The sequence below is a fragment of the Polyodon spathula genome, chromosome 13 (genome assembly GCF_017654505.1).
Source record: "Polyodon spathula isolate WHYD16114869_AA chromosome 13, ASM1765450v1, whole genome shotgun sequence".
In the NCBI taxonomy this organism is placed as follows: Eukaryota; Metazoa; Chordata; class Actinopteri; order Acipenseriformes; family Polyodontidae; genus Polyodon; species Polyodon spathula.
The window spans coordinates 39,320,609-39,343,322 of NC_054546.1; the positions used below are offsets into that span (position 1 = coordinate 39,320,609).

At 36.8% G+C, this 22,714-nt stretch overlaps 1 protein-coding gene across 4 annotated transcripts in view; it reads left to right on the plus strand.

Moving 5' to 3' along the window:
* Positions 1-22,714, plus strand: part of LOC121325350 (T-cell immunomodulatory protein-like) — a 96,442-nt gene that overhangs the window by 35,561 nt on the left and 38,167 nt on the right. For all 4 annotated transcript variants that reach the window (XR_005951327.1, XR_005951328.1, XM_041267781.1 and 1 more), the window contains exons 10-12: positions 523-683; positions 16,651-16,801; positions 18,188-18,293. Coding sequence is in view for 2 of the 4 variants with exons in the window: in XM_041267781.1 (XP_041123715.1) it covers positions 523-683; positions 16,651-16,801; positions 18,188-18,293 (418 nt within the window). In the remaining 2 variants the exon portion in view is untranslated. The remainder of the gene's footprint in view (positions 1-522; positions 684-16,650; positions 16,802-18,187; positions 18,294-22,714) is intronic.

The window sequence follows — 22,714 nt, forward strand, 5'->3', positions numbered from 1 at the left end:
CTAAGAAAGTTAAAATATTTACAGCAACTGACAGCTATCTTGTGATGCGTGTCAACTTTACAGAATAACTCTTTCTTGTAGCATTGTGTTGAAACCTACTCAGGCGTGTCAACTTTGGTTCTAGGTGGATATCACTTTGGCAATGTCTGCCTTGGAGAGCAAAGGAGGATTATGGGTAGAAATAATGTTTACCGATTGCTGTCTGTAGGTTGTATGGTGTGTGTCGGTGTAGCCTGCTTTCAGAATTCTTCATTAATCAGCACTGAGAACAATGTATTGAGAAATGTTTTTAAAGTCTGATTTGGAATAATGGATAGTGTACTAATATGTTCTAAAATGGGATACAGGTGGTAAAATAATATGCCTCGGTATACTCTTTAGGTTGGCTGAGCTGAGATCTCCGGACCTCAAACCACTAGGTTACACCACCCTCAGGTCACGCAGTCTGTGAGCCCTCACCTGGCTTGCATTGCCTGCTTCTGCTCCTGTAAACGCCAACATTATTTTTTCTTCTGTTTCTAGTGGATTCCAATCTTAACGGATTTCCAGAAAAAAGATACACCCTGGGGCTTCGTCCCTCTTGAAACATCTGCCCTGCACAACCCCATCACCCTGCACTTGGGCGACTACAACATGGACGGCTTTCCAGATGCACTGGCTATCCTCCGGAACACGTCTGGGAGGTAAATTCATATATCCATACATAACGATTAACCCTTTTGCTTCTGGTTTTGCCTAATTCATATATCTCCTCCAGTGGGTACCATACATCACCAACTAAAAAAATTATGTGTTGTTTGAGGCTTTACTTATTTGTGCTAGTGAATGCTGTAGAACCAGGAGATCATATAGAGGAAGACGAGCACTTGCATCCTCCTAAACTAGTACTGTCAGCCGTCTGCTTTTTTCACCCTGCAAGCCCGCCTTGCAGCCATATCTAGAACTTACAGCTTCGGAGGATCATGCAGTTCTAAATTGCTTACAATGTGCATTGAGCCAAGGACTCCCCAGCCAACCTCCCCTACCTCACCCATGCAGCGCTTGGCCAATTGTGCACCGCCCCCCGGAAACCACCGTCCACGGTCGGCAGTGGCAGATTCGAACCAGCAATCTCTAAGCTATAGGGTGCATGTTACACTCCGGGCGGAGTGCCTTTACCAGATGCACCACTCGGGAGCCCCAATAATATCTCTTGTAAATGTGTTTTTCCATCAGGCTGTTTAACAGCAATGATTAAACTTAATCTCTCTTGAAAGCTAAACCCTTGGGTCAAGTTAATCGGCCCAGTTACAAACTAAAAATGTGTGTGTGTATGTGTGTTTGATAGCTTAGGGGCAGTAAATCATAGCTGGCTTACATTATGCACATACATACACTGTCGTATGGGTTTGTTTCTTAACTAAACAAAAAACGCTGATTTTAAAATTACACTGTCCAAAGAATCTAAGAAAAGTGAATAAAACCTTTTAAGTCACTGCTTCTCAAAACCCCTGGAGGAATCAGGCAATTCAGAACAAACAGATACCAGGCAGCCTGTCCTTGGATACACCTGCAAGGTTCTCCAAGCATTTAATCAGCAACAAACAGGAACTGGTCACAGTAACCGTAACATTAGCATATTGATAAAAGAAAAAAAAAACATTAAATAAATGGAAAAATACTCCACAGGTAATAAAGTGCTCCACAAAAAGAGCACACTGTTCCGTCTCACTCTAGGAACAGTAATTGGTTAATCTGAATGGTACTTCCTAAGGTTCCCTGAGCCAAGCACAACAACAACAGCCTCATTTTAGTAACATGTAAAGAGGTTTTAAATGCATAAATGTCAGCTTAATGTTATTCAGACATCATCTTGTTATCATTGCAAGTGACAAAGTGCAGAAGAGTGTTTTTTTTTTTTTTTTTTTTTTTTTGTTTTTCCCTGAAAAGGTTAGTGTTTAGGAAATCCAGTCTGGTCACAAGAGAACGGGACAAATAAACAATAGCGGAAGGGTTTGAATTAGCATGATCTGTACTCGTTCAATGGTCATTAGAATTATTTGTTCAAGCAATAGCAATGAAAGACACACATTACAATTGTTTTTTTTTTTTTTTTTAATTGTATGTATTGTGAGAATCAGGCATGGTTTACAGAACAAAGCAGACACAAATGAGTTGTCTACTTGATGCCTTAGAATTATGCAAATAACCTGAGATAATGCATCAAATTCTGACAGTTCAAATACTGTTGTTTTTTATCTTCATTTTATGTATATAGGGATTGAGCGTCTGTAAATGTCTGTGCATTAGGCTCTTAGCTATTAACTTGCACTGTCTATCTTTCTGTATTTTTCACCATGTTAGTCTGTGTCTAAAACTGTGATAGATCATTATCCCAGGTTGTGAATGGTAATCGATTAGTGCAGGGACCATGTGCACTGGACCTATCTTCTTAGATACCAGTGCGTTAAATGAATGCATGGACATTGCGGTACTGTAATTGGATTTCTTGGCCATCTTTAGCCAGGAGATGCTGCGGTACTGTACTTTGTCTTTTTTGTTTTGTTTTTGTTTTTTGTTTTTTGTTGTGAATGTCCATTCAAAAAAAGTAATTGAAGTAAGGGGGGGGGGGGGATGTTGTAAATTTGATTCAGATGCAGTGTAGACTATAGCAAACAAATCTATTGCTTCTCCATGAATATTTTTTGACCTGTATAAATAACTTCAACTCATTTGGGAGTTTGGGAAAGACAATTCCAATTTCGCAAAAGTTAGTGACCAGGCTTCTCTAACTCCAGGCAGGTTAGGAGAAGAGAGCCACTACCAGTTGTGGTCTATTGAGAATGGGCCTGAGGAAGGAGTGCTTTAGGGCATATTCATTATGAAACAAGCTTTTAGGGTATGTAGACCTAGTGACGAAAATTAGTATGAAAGTCTGCTTTCATATAATTTATGTCATAGTTGCTTTAAAAACAGATGCCAATCCTGCACTTGAAGATTGCTTCCAAAGACTTTTTAAATGCCATTTCAATTTATTGAATGTATTAAAATATCCATCAAACATACTCTGAATTTTAGAAGCCAGCATTAATATATTTAACATGGTATGGCAATGGAAGCAACTCTTGGTAACATTCCAGGAAGTAGAAATAAATTGACAGTGCTGGAGATTATCTGTACACAAGACTGAGGTTTATTGCCTGCAGAGTCCCAGAGAGCTAAAATCGAATGTCTTGCTTTTCAACATAGACATCAAAAGTTTGTTCTCACCGGTCTAAGAATAAAAGAAAATCTGTGAATGTGTTTGATCCTGGATGCTATATTTTTTAAATGTATTTTGTTATCAGTAATAGCAAAATGTTTGCACAGAAACATAAGGCAAGGCAGCTTCAACTTTCATTCAGTTGTTAGTGATTTAAGGAACAAGATTCTTATTTCCATTCTGTAACATAAACCTCAGTGTCGCAAACCACGATTAGCACAAAACTTTGATTAACTTTTGACAGAAAGTTAACCCGGCTTGAGTTATCTAGATCAAATTAAACTCGATCTGCGTTCTTGAAACCAAGTTAGCCTGTTAAGTTATATCGAGTTAACTCAAACTAGATTACTTAAATTAAGCCTGGCTTTATTAAACCATGTTTGTGAAACAGGGCCCTGGTCCACTCTCTCATTTACACCTGCCTTGACTACTGTAACTCCCTCCGCCTTGGCCTCCCCTCTTACACTTTTACACCATTACAACAAATTCAAAACGCCTCTGCCTGTATCATATTCATCCTCCCCCGCTCCTTCCACACCTACCCTCTCCTCCTCCAGCTACCCTTCTGTACAAATCTCCCCATGGTCTTGACCCACTTTATCTGGCTGCACTGTTCTCCTACTGTGTTCCCCCACGTCCCTTACGCTCCCAATCGCTATTGTTCCTCTCTGTCCCACCCTATCCCTGTGCCCAAGCCCGTTTCCTTTTCTGTTTTCTTTTTGCTCCCCTTTATTGGAATAGACTCCCACTTATCATAAAACAGTCACCCACACTATGTAGTTTCTGCTTCTCCCTCAAAATGCATCTCTTCTCCCTAGCCCATCCTACAGATACTCCTGGCCCCTGACCTCCTGTTATACCTTGCTTCCTGAGCCTGACCTAGCCTCTGGCCCTCTGCTTTCATATTAGCAACTAATCCGTATCTCCCCCCTAACCCAATAAACTTTTAAACTTGTAAAGAGCCTTGGCTAAAGGCGATATAAAAATGTAAATATATAAGCCTTCTAAGATTCCTGGCCCTGTTTCAGTCTGATCAATCAGTGAGTTTAGCTTCAGTATTCACACTGTGAGGTGACCCAGACAGATTCATTGTGTTTTTGGGCTGCGGTTTCCTCTGATTAAACACAGTAGCAGAAATATTCTGTGCAAACCTGGCATTTAAATGTGGGAAATATTAACTTGTGCTCCAGGAATCTCCAATACAGTTTGTTAGGAAGAAACAAAGATGTGTTTCGGGGGTTGTAGGGCACAAAGGGTTCCTTGAGTCTACCTACAAGAGCAAGGGATTAAACTGCAAACCTTCACTCCTGCCTAGCCCTTTGTGCTGTTCTCTAGAGGCGAGTTATGGCTAGTTTTACAAGACTCGTTGAGCTGCCAGAGTCGATTTACATGTTTTTGATAGTGGCTGTATTTGAGCCTAGCAGAAAGAGATGAGAGCACTGGCCACTGGTACTTGGTTGTACTGCACCATCCGATACTCCATTCTCTCAAGAGGAGCATTTGATTAATTTGATTAATGTTGGAAAACAATACATAACTGATACCTGCTTATGAAAGAAACATATGATCAGTTATCACACTTTTTGTTGGCATGATAAAAAATATTTTTGTTAGTCATCTGTGTTTGTAAGAGACCATTGGGGAGACGGAGAGAAAAATATATAGAAAGCAGCAGGGGCTATGTTTCAATAAAGCACCTTGCTGACAAAAAACTGACAATTATGGCAGCATGGTAGAGAAGCAATCACAAATACTAAATTGGAGATGTTGTTTGTAACAGTAAACCTAGTGTAGAATTCTGTTTCAATCTCAGCAGAGCATGCACAGATAGGTAATTGCATGGAATATCATTCGGCATCTACTGCATGTGTACATCAATACCGTATTGTCTCATCTTTCTCTAAAATTAAACCGAAAAATAAATTCTGCTTCCCTGGAATAGGTCACAAGTAAAGTGAAATAGCTTCAAAAATAGCATACAATGGTAACAAAATAGCAAAACAAACTGAAGAAAATATATTTTTTTAATTGACAGTTTAATTTGTGTACCATTTTTAGAAATACATTTTAATTTTCACAAAAGCAGATCTGAGCTGCATGCACCGCTGCATCGGAGACAATGTAGGTTCTCCATCATATTATTTTGCAGTCAAATTCCCTTTCTAAATTACCCCTATAATGATTTCCATTACATGAGAATAGATGTTAAAACTTCATACTGATTTGAACTCGGCTCTCACCAAGATAAGCACCAACTAAGACGTAGCTTTACAGTAAACTAATGTGATCCATCTGCATCTCCATCCATTGGCATTTATTTCCATCTGATAACGTTGATGTCCTTCTGCCTGGTGTTGATGGCTGAAATGTAGTGCTGGCTCCAGGGATCAGCTTATTTTGCTTCCCCAGCGCATCAGCACACACAACGGCTGCGATGCTGGCTCCGGGGATCAACCTCAGTGCGGTCTCCCCAGCGCATCAGCATGACAACCGTCTGGATTGAGCTAAGTAGGTTACATCTCTGGGGTCTTCAGGTGGGCACCTTCCATCCTCTGTGTTTTGTTGACAAGCCCACGACACCTCAAGAGGGCTCGTCAGCGATTCTGGCATCTCAACATCACCCCCCTCCGTCCCCCAGTAGAATAGGAGCAGTTATGTAAAAAAATATATAAATAAATAAATAAAAAACAAGTGCTTGATATGTACCTAGAATTCAATATTTCAACTTAAAATGACAAAGGGAGCTTCAGACTTCAGTCCCAATGTGCCTCTTGCATACAAGGCATTTTTAGTATGGAGGCCAATCACTTCCAGGTCACAGGAAAGTGGTGACACCAAACTTTTGTTTAATCATAGGCTCTATCTGCTCTATCAGTTTGATTATAAAATCAGATTACTTGCAAACCTGGGCGTCCCGTCTTGATTTAAATCCAGCAGGCCCTGTAATCTGCTTCAGTACAGCTAGAGAAGAATTTAACAGAATATTCCTGGTTCATTCTTTGCAAGCATCTGTTGGTTTTAATTCATCTCACTTCAGCAGCTGCATACTTAACCCAGTTGGATTCAACCTTAAGAAATGAATCTATTCAGTGCGCTGCTGCAAAATAAATTTACATGTGTTTAATATATATATATATATATATATATATATATATATATGTATATGTATGTGAAAAGTGTGCAAGCTTTTGTGACTTTCTTTTTAGAAGTTGAAATAGTTTTCCAAGTTTGTGAGTTCCTTCTGAAAACAATGTATTTCATTTGTAGTTTAACAGCTTCAAATGAGTTGTTGGTGTTGTTACTGTGATTATGACTATTTTTATTGTTATACACCACCAGGCCTGTCCTGGAAATGCCCTCTTTTTCGCCTGCGGTGTGATTGTGGATGACCATTGCCAAGAGAGAGGCTTCTTTTCCCTAGATGTTCAAAGCAGTGCAGTATTTTCTTTTTCACTTATGTGCTGCTACTAATAACTTATTCTTTTGTGCCACCTTAAAGGTGGCATTTTTTTTTCTGGATAAACCGTGGGGGACTTAAAGATGCTAATTTGTCTCCAGTGTCATGCAGCATTCTGTTAAGAGTGTGAAAAGTATACTTTTAGTGTTGCCGCATATGTCTGCAGGGAAGAAAAATAAACCTACAAGATAGATGGCTTTGTCTCCCCAGTGCGTAATGTCGTTTGAATTTTACAGTATAAAAAACAAAGACCCCGCTGCAAACCTTGATACTTACACAAATACCTCAGCAGGGAGAGTGTAAGTGCCACATTGCAAAGTACAGAGCATGTAAAACACTAGTCTAGCTATAAGTCAGATTGAACATAGCTCAGCAGAGCCGCAGCGTTAACTGCCTCCTGTACTGTGTGTTACACAGCATTGCTTCACTAACACTACAAATAAGTCCTGTGTTGGGTACATATTCTTTTAGGTGTCATTTTCATTTCCAAATAGCGCACGTTTTTTTGCTACTGATACTCTTTGCATACAATGTAGTTTCTGCCTTCTTTCTCAGTGGGATTGTAAATAAGTTGCTTTTCCAAGAGAATTGTTATTATTATTTTTACAGCTAGTTCTCAAACAGTTGCATGAATGGAAGTAAGACCCCCATTATGTAGCAGTTTGAGCCGGTCAAGGTATTGCTTTTGACCTGAGCTTTTCCTCTCTACTAACTGAAAATTTCATCCATACCAGGATCGTGTAGCTAGTGTGTTGAAAAGTTGCCCAAGTAGAGAATAACTGATGAAAAAGAGAATTGTATAATAAAACAAATGTAAAGTTTTGTATTTAAAACTAACTTTTGTGATTTTTAATCTATGTAGCCCATTCTCCTGAGTCCCCTGTGAATATAACCCCATTCATCATGGATTTTAATAAGTGGAGCACACGTTATAAGATGCATGCCTGACTTGTAAATGTCCTAACACCATTATTTTTGTGCTGTTTCCATTTTGCCTGTCAATCATATTTCCCCTTCCTTCTGGTCCTTGTTTCTGTGCTATGAACTCTCACTGTGAATTCACATCCACCGATGTGTTCTGTACTGTTCCAATGAGTGGCCTGTGTAAATGTGATAGAAATAAATGCACAATTAAAGTTAGCATATTACTGTCACCTAGAAACAAACTAAAGTACAGATTGTACTACAATGTGAATCTATTGATATGTTGGTAAATTTAAAATGTAGCATCATACTATATAGCACCATTGTACAAACTGCATCCACGGGTTCTGAATAAGCTTCTACACTTCCATTAGGGGCTGCTAATAGCCTTTGTCAGAAAAAAAGTGTTCAGCAATGTTGTGCAAACACAGCGGGTGAGCATTTGCAGCTTCAGCAATGAGAATACACGCTCTGTCATTCTCTGGCATTTTCAGCAATATTTTGGGTTTGAAAGTCCTTGTACAGTACAGGAGAAAGCACTAAAAGAAACCTTAGTATTATCTATGTCAACAGTGAAAATGCACTTTGAAAGGTGTATTTTTTAAAACAGAATTCATGCCTGCATTTCTGTGGTGTGCCCTGTAATACGATTTGAACTGTCTGCTCCTAGGAACTGTTTATAGAATGATAAAGAAGACTGCAGGTCCTGGTGACTGCCCTTTGGGGAGGCATATTAAGGTTTATAAATCCATAAGGTGTCTATTAAAATGAATAGAAAAAAAATCTGTTGAAACATGGTTACGATAAATCAGAATGATTCATGGGTTTAGTTGCTCAAGTTTTTTTTTTTTTAAATTGTAATCCAAGGTTGAAACTGACAAACAGAAAGTATAAATGAAACACAGACAATACACAACAATGTGTACGGCTCTGTATAATTAATGCACAGGGCAGTTCCAAATAAAGTACACGATAATCAAAAGACACACACACACAACCACCAGTCCTCAGTGAGTGCAGTGATGCTTGTGGTGAATATACAATTTGTCGTGCTCTGGTTCAGTGATGTTCCGAGTATGTGCTGGCCTCTGGCGACACTCACGATACAATAATACTGGTCCTGCCGGGTTCAATGCGTTAATCAAAACAAAGGAACAGATGACGTTGCTTCGTCCCCTATTTGTTCCGTCACACATGACCCCTTGAACGATTGCAGCCGCTCCTCCAATACGCGGCTACCACATCATTTCCCTTCCAGGTCGATTAGTGCCCAGAAGCTCCGCCCCCTTTCTAGATGACCAACTTCCTTTTAACCCTGGGAATAAAGTGTCAGGCCAAACAGTCCAGGGTACTCTGTTCCTGTTACTTAGCGCCCTCACAGGTCAGAAGGGAGATTTATCACCAAAGATCATTCTATTTCTGTCACAAGGGCACATAAAACAAATTATTTGAATGAGCTGACTGTAATGTAATGCAAATATTGAGTGTTGGAATTTGGTAGAACATTAAAGCAGCCGTCTAATGAACAGCCCAATGGTATTTGGTGCAGAAAAATGTCAAATGCCATTCATCTTTGTTGGGGTTAATGTGGTGCCTTTTCAACATGTCTGTATATTCCATTCTTGCACTAGAGGAAAATACTTGTGTGTATGGTAGAGGTAAAATTTCCATCATTTGCTTCAAATGTCGGTATTAAAAAGATACAAGACTAATGCATGATCCAAAGTGGAAAATTACCTATATGTTAACAGTATCCTGGGAGACAGTCGGCATGGTTTTAGGAAAGGGAGATCGTGTCTAACTAACCTGCTTAATCTTTTTGAGTATCATCGAAAATGGATAATTGCAAAGCATATGACATGATTTATTTAGATTTCCAGAAAGCTTTTGATGAAGTCCCACATAAAAGATTAATTCTCAAACTGAACGCAGTAGGGATTTAAGGAAATGCATGCACATGGATTAAGGAGTGGTTAACATGTAGAAAACAAAGTACTGATTAGAGGAGAAACCTCCAAATGGAGCGAGGTAACCAGTGGAATACCACAGGGATCAGAATTACATCATCTGCTATTCCTAATCTACATTAATTACTTAGATTCTGGTATAGTAGCCAAACTATTTGCAGATGACACAAAAATAGGAGTGGCAGACACCGTTATTCAAAATGATCTAGACAGCATTCTGAACTGGGCAGACACATGGCAAATGACATTTAAGAGAAAAGTGTAAGGTACTGCACACAGGCAATACAAATGTGCATTATAAATACCATATGGGAGGTACTGAAATTGAAGACGGAATCTATGAAAAAGACAGATGAGTTTATGTTGACTTAAAAATGTCTTCATCTAGACAATGTGGGGAAGCTATAACAAAGGCCAACAAAATGCTCGGATATATAGTGAAAAGTTGAATTTAAATGAAGGGAATTAATGTTAAAACCTAACAATGCATTAGAAAGACCTCATCTAGAATATTGTGTCCAGTTCCAAAAAGGATATTGTTGAAAGAGTGCAAAGAAAAGCTACCGGAATTATTCCGGGTTTAAAAGGCATGTCGTATGCAGACAGGATAAAATAATTGAATCTAGTCAGTCTTGAACAGAGAAGACTACTTGGCAATCTGATTCAAGCATTCAAAATTCTAAAAGGCATTGTCAGTGTCGACCCAAGGGACTTTTTTCGACCTGAAAAAAGGAACAAGGACCAGGGGTCACAAATGGAGATTAGATAAAGGGGCATTCAGAACAGAAAATAGGAGACACTTTTTACACAGAGTAGTGTCGGTCTGGAACCAACTCCCCAGTAATGCTGTTGAAGCTGACACCCTAAGATCCTTCAAGAAGCTGCTTGATGGAATTCTGGAATCAATAAGCAATTAACAATCAAACAAGCTAGACGGACTGGCCTCCTCGCATTTGTAAACTTTATATTCTTATGTGCTGTATTTAGAAAATCTTACAATGAACAGAGCTATATTCACAGCAATTGAATATATCTCTGTGTTTCAATAAACCAAAAGCAACTATAGCTTCATGGGAGGATGGCCTTGTCTGAATCCAATTTTAAACATTGAAAGGTGCCTGGATTGTAGATAGTCAAGATGGTATAATAAATAAGCTGGTGATAAAGACAAAAATACTTCATGTCAAACCTGGATTGAGCACTGGGTAATGTGAAAGAATGTATCAGAGATGCTTGAAGAAACAATAATCTATTGACTTACACTGCACCACAAGAGGCACTCGGAGAACAAACTCGGTTGTTGAACTCAGTTATGAACCATGTTTAGTGTGGATGCAAATCAATTTAAGCAAGTTTTGAACCCTTAACTTGTAAAACGCTAATGTGGCCAGGCCTAAAAGACTTCTTAAAATAGCATACAGACAATGATTACTGTACTGTACCTGAACTGACAGTTTGTATGGTAATGTTTATTGACTTGCATATTTTTATTATCAGTTTTATTATTTCTATAATTTATTACTGGACTATGTTGTGTTTTTTTTTTTTTTTTTAATGAATTTGTTTATTTTACTAATTAGAGTACAGTATTATTCAGTACATTAATTACATATTTTTAGTTATTTTTTATAATTCATTTAGCTGACCATCTTTATCCAAGGCAACATAGAATTATTGTATTAAATAAATAAAATACAGAATGTTACATTGTATTGTATTGTACAGTACTAGTTACAGGTTGCATTGATTTATATTGTTTCTTCTGTAATAAACCTTTATACTACATACATTGTATAGGCACATTAATCAGTTAGTGCTGTACTAGGTTCTGGTTTTTGTGTTGATTTGGCCGGTATGCGTGTGTATCTGGTTTTTACATACCTCGGTTATAACATACTGTTTTTACGTTCCCAAGGCAGTGCATTGTATCAGAGTTTCACTGTGTGTGTGTGTGTCTATATATATATATATATATATATATATATATATATATATATATATATATATATATATATATATATATATATATATATATATATATAATATACACACACACACACACACACATATATAAAATGTTGAGTTTACAGCAAACTCATTTCATAACCTTTGCTGCATTCTGTGTTGCAAGTACAGCAGTGATATATTTTTTTCAACATAATTCATGCATCCGTGTTTGACACTCCAATTGTCTTCACAGCGTCAAAACTTCCTGTGTTTGTATCAATACTGAACTTGGAGATTGCATTCCTATAGGTGAAGCTGCATGCCTGCCTATGCAACACCGTATACTTTGGAGTAGTGTGGCCCGCCATGCCATTCTGTCGTGGACGCAGTGGGAGCAAAACAGTTTTACCAGGGAGCAAATTGTAATTCCAGCACCTTGGTTTTATTTTCTCGGTCAACTTCAGCAGTGACATTAATTTGCTATGGCCTGGAACATGCAGGTTGCTGTAGTTCTAAAAATACTAAGATACTTCCACGTTGACCCATTTTCACATATTTGATCAGCTTAAGTGTGTGAAGGAGGGAGAGATGGTCCAATTGTTGAAATGTTGCTTTACATGTAATAAATATGTGCTGCAGCATCTACCAAAGACAAAGATGACAGATTGTAGCAAACTATTTGAATTGACCAAAATAAGTCCAGGTGCCTGTTGAAACAAACAGCATGCATGCATACATCAAATCATCGATCAAACTGAAGAATGATACATTTGTTACATTTGGATCATGTTGTGCACCCTTGTTTTTAACTAGATTGCTTAACGACCAGGTTCCATCTCATTAAGATCCCCTCATTCAATAAATTTTACTAGTTCCTGCTTGAAAACATCACACAGCTACCTGTCAATGTTAAAAATGCACCTAGAAAGATTCTTTAATTGTATTTTATTTCTCAAGTAAGATATATATATATATTTTTTTTTAAATAAAGAAATTGAGGATTTAAATTTTTTTTAGTGAAAAAGCACCACATTATTCGCGCGTTTCTCAGGGGTTAAAAACTGTTGGAATAAATACTGTTTAAAAATCAATTATTGTCTGCCTCGTGATGAGGCCTGATCCATTCCTGTCAGTTGTCAGAGTTAAGAATTAAAATGCTGCAGATGGTGTCATTACGATCAGTTTTCAAGAAGCAATTAAAAGGCCAGAGCTCCTACTGCTTATGTGCCGATCCATGATGAGCGTTAACGTGCATATGCTTCCCCAGCTTCATAGAACAGAAATAATTATTAAAAGAAAAAAGAAAAAGAAATTCAGGAGCAAGTTAAATTTACAGCTTCTGAGCGAGTTGTCAGGTAAAGGGTTTCCAGCAAATTGCAGACAGGGCAAAGCCCTTGATTTGATGAGACGTTTGGCTGTGAATGCATGTGATCTTTAAATCAGTACAAGGAACATAATTTGCTGGAGGAGAAGAACAGATGCCAATTTAATGAAATAAGTGCAAGGGATTCTCTCCACCTATTTAATATTGTACCTTAAAAGAGTGCTAACAACACCTTAAAAGGTATTTGCTTGCCCCTTACTAGTACTAGGAGTATATATTGAATATCTTTTGATTTATTGCTTGTATTTTATGCCAAATTGGCCTATGCAGATACTTCCAACACAATTAGAGGACAAGGCGATGATTTCTTGTGTCGCATTTCAAGCTCACTGCTATGAGTATAATCAGAGCATGCGATGTACAGCAATGGATACCTGGAGGCAGCAGTTTTGCTTTCATAGCAAAATATTTGCACATTCTGAATTAAAGTAAAAAAATACATAAATAGTGAGCCAGTAATAAAGATATGCAACAAGTTTGTTTACATTCCACAAAACTAGATGATTCAGCTGTAGGTAGACAAGCCTTGACCAGTTATCTCATGTCACTTTATGGTCTAGAGAAGACATATTTTGGCAACTATCTGCAGCAGTAGAAGACTATAAATTACACATTTAAAGATCTTAAAACAAAAAGAACAACGTATCAAGACACTCTTCCTAACTAGTCCTACTAAGCCTCTTGTTATTTGAGATATTTCAGTTTTATTTAAGTTCTCTGTCTTTACTTCAAATCGTGCTTCAAGTATTGCAATGAAACACTTGCACTGGCTCTCAGTTACAGGTTCAAAACCAGCACTGCTGTGTTGGTGTGGCATGTCACTGCATGAGTCTGTGGCTAACAATTTAGTGAGTACCTATGCTGTTTCTTGTCCATCTCTTCATTCAGGAAAACCGCTGGCTTGGCCCTTCATGACCAATTAGTACTGAGTTGTGTTGTAATCATGTCAGTGTGGTCCTAGAACACACCTGTGAGAATAAGGGCCTCTCTGGCTAGTTAGTGAGCTGTGTTACAATACATTTCTAGTACCCACATATTTTGAGTACCATTTTTTATTTTATAAATCTGCACTGTCACAGGTGCAGGTATAGTACATTGCAAGGGTGAGCAATGTCTTTTCATAAATCTTATGATGCACGTGAACTGTAACTAATTTAAAAACAGACCCTCATTACACCAGCCGAATGCTTAAAACATTTTATGTATGTGTTTGGATACCAAGCCAATAGGGTTATATTTTAATTATCTATGATGAACCCTAAACCGGAGGGGGTCGTATTTGCACTTTATATTCTAACTCCCCCCCCCACCCCCCCCCCCCCCCCCCCCCCCCAGTATACTGCATTTGGGCTTGAAATTCTATTGTACATATTTATGATATATTTTAGTTTGAAAGCAATAGTTAAAGAAAAAATATATATTTTGTTAGTCTTTTGCCCAGCGTGCTCAACAGCCAGCTGTGCAGGGTTCATTGATGCCCTCACTGAAATACTAATGTTAACAAAAATTTGAGAGATGACAACAACCTATTTGAGAGCTTAATGACAAAAAAGGTGCAAGCGCAGCTCTAAACAGAAATGAACTGAAAGGGTGCTCATCTTTCAGCTGAGCACTTAGTTGAAGACGTTTGTTGTGTGGGCATCTGTATTCTGTCGACACTGCACTCCCTGAAGTTTCGCTTTGCCATGTCTTTGAGAAGGCTGAAAGTCAACATATGAAAAGAATTCTAGCAAGTTGCACAGCTTGCTAAAATAAATCTTTTTTTTTTTTTTTTTTTTTTTTTTTTCTCCCCCCTGCTTTTGGGTGGAGCTGTGTTTAGACTAGGACTAGGCCAGATGTATCCACAAACTGATCGATGTCAAGAATATCTTTGGATGATTCACATTCCGCAGGGGTCGTCTGCAACTCTGAGACTGTGTTTACCAGTAGGTCGTTTGATAGAAATCCATCCCTCTCTCTGGCCAGTCAAGGAGTTTTGTAATTATTCATCGTGTTTAAATTAAAATCATTTATTCATAGTAAGTGGTGGGTGAGTCCAGTTTATATAAATCAAAGAAAATACTGAAGACTGCTTGAACTGATTTCTGCAAAACTATACATCAAAATACTTTTTTCTAAAACAGGTAGAAAGAAGACTTATACAATATTTTTGTTAGGTAGCAGTCTGTTACAAGGGCTAGAAGTGTTTTGTAAAACAGCCCCTGAAATCTGCAATAAATAGTGTGTGTTTGTTTGTGTGTGGGTATATATATATATATATATATATATATATATATATATATATATATATTTCTAATATATATATATATATCCATACTATATATTATATATATAATATAAAGGGTTAAATGAAAGGTTTACTTAACTAAACAATAGTAGAACTAAATACAGCTCTACTTTAAATCACTAAAAATAACTATTTATGGTACAAATGTATGTTATCTCAGTGGCGGTATTTAAATTAGTCAATGTTAAGATCAGTTGAAGACGCCCCAATGCCATTTTAAAAAATGATTACTGTTATTATAAACCAAACTTATCACTGAGCTGCTATTTCAGGCTCATCCACATTTGCACAACATGATCATGTGTTTTGACTGGCAGTACACGGTTTATTTTTTAACCACTAGGAGAACAGTTTTTTGTTTTTGTTTTTTGATAATGGACTTCAGGAAAAAAAAAAAAATAATTGGTATGGGCAAAGATATTCTAGAATATCTTTGGTATGGGCCACAGCAGAGGCTGGGCCCGGGTGCAGTGGCACCCCTCGCGCGCCCCCCCACCCGACGTCAGCCCTGATCCCGAAGGCCATTAGTGGCTAAGAAAGGGGAAACATTCAAGAAGATATAGCTCCTGGTAATGTCGAATGCAGCTTAAATCACTTAAGGTACGACTAAACCACAGAGATAGACAGGGCTGTTACAACAGCTGCCTTATCCTATTGGTTTTCACAGTGGGGAAAAGAAGCATAACGTAACACAAATGGGAAAAATATTCACAGAAACAGTTATGCTTTTTTTTTTTTTTCCAGCCTGTTCAGACATCTTCACAGCTGTAATCGCATTAAAATGTTAAGCTTTGCTTTTTCATACACTTCAGCCTTTCTAAAGAAATGAGTGTCAAACAAAAAAAAAAAAACAGGTATTCCTTTACCGTGGACTGCAAGCTTGTGCTCTTCAAGGTTAATTTCCTTTCAAATTGTATTCTTTTTTTTTTTTTTTTTTTTTTTTCTTTATGATGTTTGCAATAGTCTTATTGCAATTATTGGATACTGTTTTTTTTTTTTTTCTAAGTCTGTTAAGTTTCTGTCAGTTGCCCTTCAGTTTTAGTTGCTTGATAGGTATGTGTAATGCTGGTAAGGTCATCCATAGTGTCCTTGAATCAAGTTTCCTTTTATTTTGTCCACTGGTGCTTATGAATAAAAATGATCTTTTAATGACCTAGCCTAAGTTGCATATTACTGTGGCGGGCAACTAAAATAGAAAGGAAATAGAATTGGAAGCCACAGCCAAGAAAAAAATTGAATAATCTTCATTTTCTGAAAAGGCTGTTTTAAAGAACTGCATGACTGAAGTAAAGTTTGCCAGAAGGAAAAAAAAAAAAAACTTTTGATTAATAGGTACCAGCCTTGGTCCTGCGTGTGTGTGAGAGATACATTGCTTAGCACTGTCCTTTCTGCCCAATAAGCATCTTGTATGGAAAACCTTTTCTCTCACTCTTTTTCACTTAGCAATCAGCAAGCTTTTCTCTTGGAGAATGTGCCATGTGCCAACGTCAGCTGCAGGGGTGCCGGTCGTATGTTCAGAGTCTTCTGGGAGCTCTCTGACCTCAGTCATATCACAGGTGCTGTGATGGCAACGTTCTTTGACATTTATGAAGACGTGAGTCCAACACTTTTCGTCGCTCCTTTTTTTTTTTTTTTTTTTTTTTTTTTAAACTTTCTGCCAGCTCTCATTTGAGGCCTGACAAAGAGTGTCCTCTCCCAGTCCCACCAGGGAATTGTGAGAAAATAAGAAAAGTCATTGGCTTAATTGGGGAGCTTGGGGAGCCCTAAGTTTCGATTACGTAATGTTAATGCATTACAAAATTTTCACATCTATGAAGTGTGATTGTCACGGTAGAGACGTCTAGATAGGACAAATTTATAGAAGTCCAATTTTAAAATATCTTCAGGTTAAAAGCACTCCCCACTGGAGGGTAGGGGGAGAAAGTGCCCTAAACTATTATATATAGATATATATGCTATATATATATATTATATATATATATATATATATTAATATATATATATATATATCGTATAGCATCGTACGAAGAAGAAAAACAAAACAGTAGGATTTTAATTTGTTTTATTAATGTATTTTCAATTTGAATTGAAATTACCATTACAATACTGCATACTTACCTAAGAAATGGTATAGACAGCTGCATAACTTTGGAGCCATACAGAACTGTAGAAGGTGTGAGGTTTACACCAAAGACTAGCCACTAGTTATATGACCCCTGTTGAACAAGCTGTGAATTCTAAAATAAATGTCCCTTTTGTTAAGTGTGTAAGCCTGAATAGTTTTATATTTAGGCTGCACATTGCAGTGGTTAGTTGGGTAACACCAAAAACATAAGCTGTCTGAGAATTAGCATCCCCATTGCTGTCATGCCCCTATATAACCATTTAGTACAAGAATTGCCATCTTTTGAAATATGGTTAACATAGAGATTAACAGAGAGGCACATATCCCCATATTTTGATACCCTTAGATAACCCTTAATAACTTACAGTAACCGACTTTTATAAGTCATTATTTAGGTGCTTGATCAATTATTGGGTTATGGTTGAAAATTTGAGATGCAGATGTTAAATGATCAAAACTGAAATTGTATGACAAGAAAAAACACAGTTGAATGATGATAAATGTACATAATTATTGACTTGCACGCCATACATTTGTAGTGCATTGTAGCAGATTCTTAAGTATTGCTAATGTATAGCGAGAAGTTGAAATAACCTCTATAGCCTGGCATAAGTGTTGGTATGAATCAACAAGCCTGTGTTTTATCCTAGGGAGTAATATAAAGAAAGCAGTAACTTCTGTTTTTTTCCTTCTATAAAAAATCTTATGGAACTGCCAGATAATTTAGGATGACCATTAGAATAACGAATCTTGCTCAACCCATTTTAGAGAGAACCACAATTTAAAAAAAAAAAAAAAAAAAAAAAAAAAATGGCTTATCCTCTCTCTTATGAAGGACCAGATTTCTCATTGCAGGGAATATTGGATCTGATGGTGCTCAGTAAAGGTCCTCAAAATGAACTTGCCATCCACGCTTTGAAAAACAACTTCGAGGCAGATGCTTACTTTGTAAAGGTTATCGGTAAGTGACAACTTTGTGTTGCATCCGTTGTTGTTTAGTTTTTTCATGATTTCATGGACCTATTTTGCAATGTCTTCCTTATAGAGATGCACAGTTATCTGCTTCATAGACAGCCAATATAAAAATAAAATGGAAAAATCTGCCGTATTACAGATAATAAAGGGATTGGGTCACTTGGACAGGCATGGATTTAACAGGATGAGTCTGCATGGTGTTTGGGTAGAAATAAGTAGCAAAGTCTGTGCTCCAAAGATGTTAATTTGTGCTTTTATGAATAGGGAAGCACCTGCCAAAATGCAGTTCTTACACAGATTGCAGAATGTGTGCATTAGGGGTGTCGCTGAATGTAAAGTAAGGCTGTAGGTCTATGTATTTGCTTGGTTATTTATATTCATGTTTATGTATTTGTGTGATTTTAACACATCATTCAATTATAGTTGTGTCGTGAACATTTAACAGATTTATTTTGCCAGCATATGTTATATTTTTTTGTTTTTTCTCACTGAAACTGAAAAACATCAAGAAAGATTTTTTTTTTTCTTGTTTGTTAATATTGTTTATTAACCCAGCTATCCTTCTGCACACTGAAAAAAATGTTTCAAATGTATATTATTTGAAGGTTGTTTGCTAAGGGCACTTACAGTTTTATACTGTTGATACATGGTTGATTGTAGCAGTGTGTTATGTAGCTTTGGATAACCGATTAGAATGATCACAAAAAAAAAAAAAAAAAGGTTCTGAAAATGTTGACTAGTTTGATCATCATCATCAGGCCTAGCAGTATTAAAAACTCATATGTGTTTTGAGCACACATTGTATTATTACCAAAAAATTATATAATATATATAATATATATATATCATATATATAGATATATAATAGTATATATATATAAGATATATATATATATATATATATATAATATATTATCCGAAATCCTCTATCCTAATAGAACAAACAGACCATGAATCAGTTTAGGAGACGCACAAGTGATAAAACTGACATTTATAAATAAACAACTGTCAGCAAATAGCTTCAGTGCCCTTTAATCCATGGCTCCCTGGTTTTAATTAAGGACCAACCAACCTGTATTCTCAAACTGACAAGATCTCGCTTTATCAGGTCTCACTCCTGACTTCAATCAGACCCTGGATACTGTCAGCTCAGATGACTGCAGGCAATTGCTTTTGAGTCTGTATGTCGCCTTTTGACCCATAATTATTTCTGCGTGTGTATTTTGCTAGTATTGTATGTGCAGACCCGTGAGGCTGATCTATGAGAGTTATCTGCAGCTAGTGGGCTGCAGAGTCAGCTCCATGTGCTTAGCTGGGGGGTTGTTGATTGCTAGTTTTGTCTGATAAAGTTGTCAACCAGCAATGAGGAGACGGTGCACTAGCTAGGCTGAACCTCATAGAATATAATAATAGCAAGAGTGCTTTTAATGTCAGTTGCTTGAACATTTGCAAAAATGTGGTTGTTTATTTAACTATTTCTGCACAAAATGACTTTGTAATAAGACAATCCTATGATAATAAAATAGTTTCTTTAAAAAAAAAAAAATATATGCATGTTTTTTTAAAGTGGGGACCTATCAATTACTTGCCCATGTAGCTTCAATTGAATGATTTGGTTAACCTGTGCCACTGAATCTCATTTTATCAAGCGAGTTATAGAGTGTGTTACTGATACAACAGAAATTTACCAGCTTTCAATATCCAGGTAACTGGTAGCTGTGGATCTTGTGATTTTATTTATTTTTTTTTTATCATCATTTTAATCAAAAGTGTTTTACAAGCTTGAATGGTCCTAAACCTTTGGCTCAAAGGATAAAGAAAGCAGATGTTTTGGTGTGTATTAAAAGGGCTGAAGAAGCAGAATTGAAACAAGGGTTTAATTGGTAGTCACTGATTGATCTCTCGTTTGAAATCATTTCTTTGTAGCAGTGGACGATTTCCTCCAGCATTAGTCCCCAAGCTGCTATCGAGGGAGAAGCCGTACTATTGACTTTACGCCTGTGCTGCTTAGAGCATGGAATTATAAGATAGGTTTTAGGATTGCTTAGAGATTGAGCTAATTGCAGTGTTCAGCACTGGTTGAAGACCTGGACTGATCATTTGAAATGCACTCTCAAACTCCAGCAGTAGGGGGTTTCAGGTGGCATGTTACAGCAATTAATTGAATAGGCTCTACTTTGCTTTTCTGTCTTTCTTTTTGTTGTACTATGCCATTGACAGACTTTGTAGCAGCTACAACATTTTAATGTAACCATACACCCTGCTTCAGTTCTTGTTAAGCAAATTTGACATTTTCATTTAGAGGAGTTAATAAAACTGTAATTTGATTAGAGCTTAATGGCACAAAAATGTATTAAAACTATCATGAGATGGGAGGGCATGCTAATCTGCTGTTATTCTGCTTGCAGGCGGTACAAGTGGCTTGTCATTTTTTTTTGTACTTTTAAGATGAAAATACTTTTTAGGAAGAGATGAGTGCAGTTAAACTTTACAGTTAAAATATTTCCACTGTTTTGTTTTCTTCATTGTGGTCTACCTAAAATCTGTAGAACATGTAGAATGTTTTGCATCACCTGGAATTTTAGTATTGAGACATGCTTTTAAAAAAAAAAAAAAAAAAACATCATGTAATCAAAGAAACTACAAAATTGCAAAATTCTACCAGAAATCATAATAATGGTAGTATTTCATATTAGATTTTGAAATGTCACATTTTAAAAAAAAATTATCAGTTTTTAATTAAGTGCATGGAACTACAAAGCAGTATGTAATCCAATATGTTAACGTTACATTATTCAGCAGGTTTCATTCGACTTTATAAAGCAAAATTAGTTAATTCTATAGGGTGATGCAAAACTTTTGGCCATAGCTGCATATAGAACATTTGCTCATTTCTGTGATCTAATCTAATGTACCTGTGCTGTCCCTGTGGGTACAAAGTGAATGAACTAAGCTAAACTAACAGAGTATTAAATTGCTCCTCTTAAAGCATTGCTGTACATGATGTCCTTTTTATAATTTGAGGTTCTGTTTGAAAACTGATTAATTTCATGGATGGTTTGTCAGGGCTCCGCATGAGTTCTGGGAGTTTTAAGACTTTTGCAAGTTCGCTGATCACACATGCAGGTTTCATAGAATAAAGTGGGTTATAATGTAAAAATCCATCACAATGTGATCACCCACAAACCAGCTGAGGACTACAACCAATGTATTGTGTGTACCTTCGGAGTGTAACCCTTCGTGACCTCTAGGCACATGGAAAGAGAACAGGTGGTGGCCTGTGTCTGCATGGAAAAGAAAAAGGTTAACTAGCTCTACAAAAATGTATTTCCTTATCTCTTAGTACCTGTATTGTCATTATTCCCTGCCCCTGGTTTAGAATTTTTTGTTTAACTTTTTAAGGATATATTTCTAATACACTATAGATAAATTGCTGCACCCTGGTATGGCATGGTCCAAAATTAAATAAGAAAATGCAGGCTTACAATCTAAATACAGGAAAAGGAGAAAAGGGTGGACCATTGTGAATAAACAGTAGCTGGTTCTTAGAAGCAAACATACAGCAGAACATCTGACAGTAACAATATTCCCTTTTTAGATGCCTTTTTATTTTAGCCAGAGGGTAAAATGTCACAAGAAATAAATACCAGCAAGGCTTTTGATTGTTTGTTTGTGTGTTTTATTTTAAAGTGGGTAACTGTCCCTTTGCTGTAATAGCCTGTAAATGCTAAAGCTAAAAGCATGCCTTAATAAAATACAAGGAAACAGGATGTCTTTGATGATTGTATCATCACAGTTGTCTTTCACAATAAAGTATAAATTGTTAATTAAGAATTTTTTAGGTGAAGCCTCTCTCAGATGAGGATCAGCAATTGTTAGATTTATAAAGATACTAGGCTATGTATTTGCTTAAATGTGTTCAATGATTCACTGACTATTATCTTTGCAAATTGTAGTTGAAATGATAATACACTGCCCTTGCAGTCAAGTTGAATACACAGATAAGATGCAGGCCCTGATCATTACAGCATCTTTAAATCTGACTGACAATAAAGAATGTGAATTTGAGTTTTTAGATCTACTTCCCTTGATGCATCATTAACTGGAGTAATATGCCGTGACATGCCAACAGAATGGACAACTACAACAAGTAAAGCTTCCAAATAAATATAACTACTGCATCTCTTTCTTATTAACCCTCTTGCACAGATCAAAGACAACTAATTTGACAGGGTAGCCCTTGCCTAAAGCAATTCCTGTTTGTTTTGTGATGAGATATAGTGGAATCTAATGAAAAAAATCTGATGGTTTCATCTGGTTCTCGATGTATAATAATGTGCAGATACATGTCAGTTTACAATTATGATTTATTTTTGGCTTTTAAATATTTAAGTATTCTTAATACAT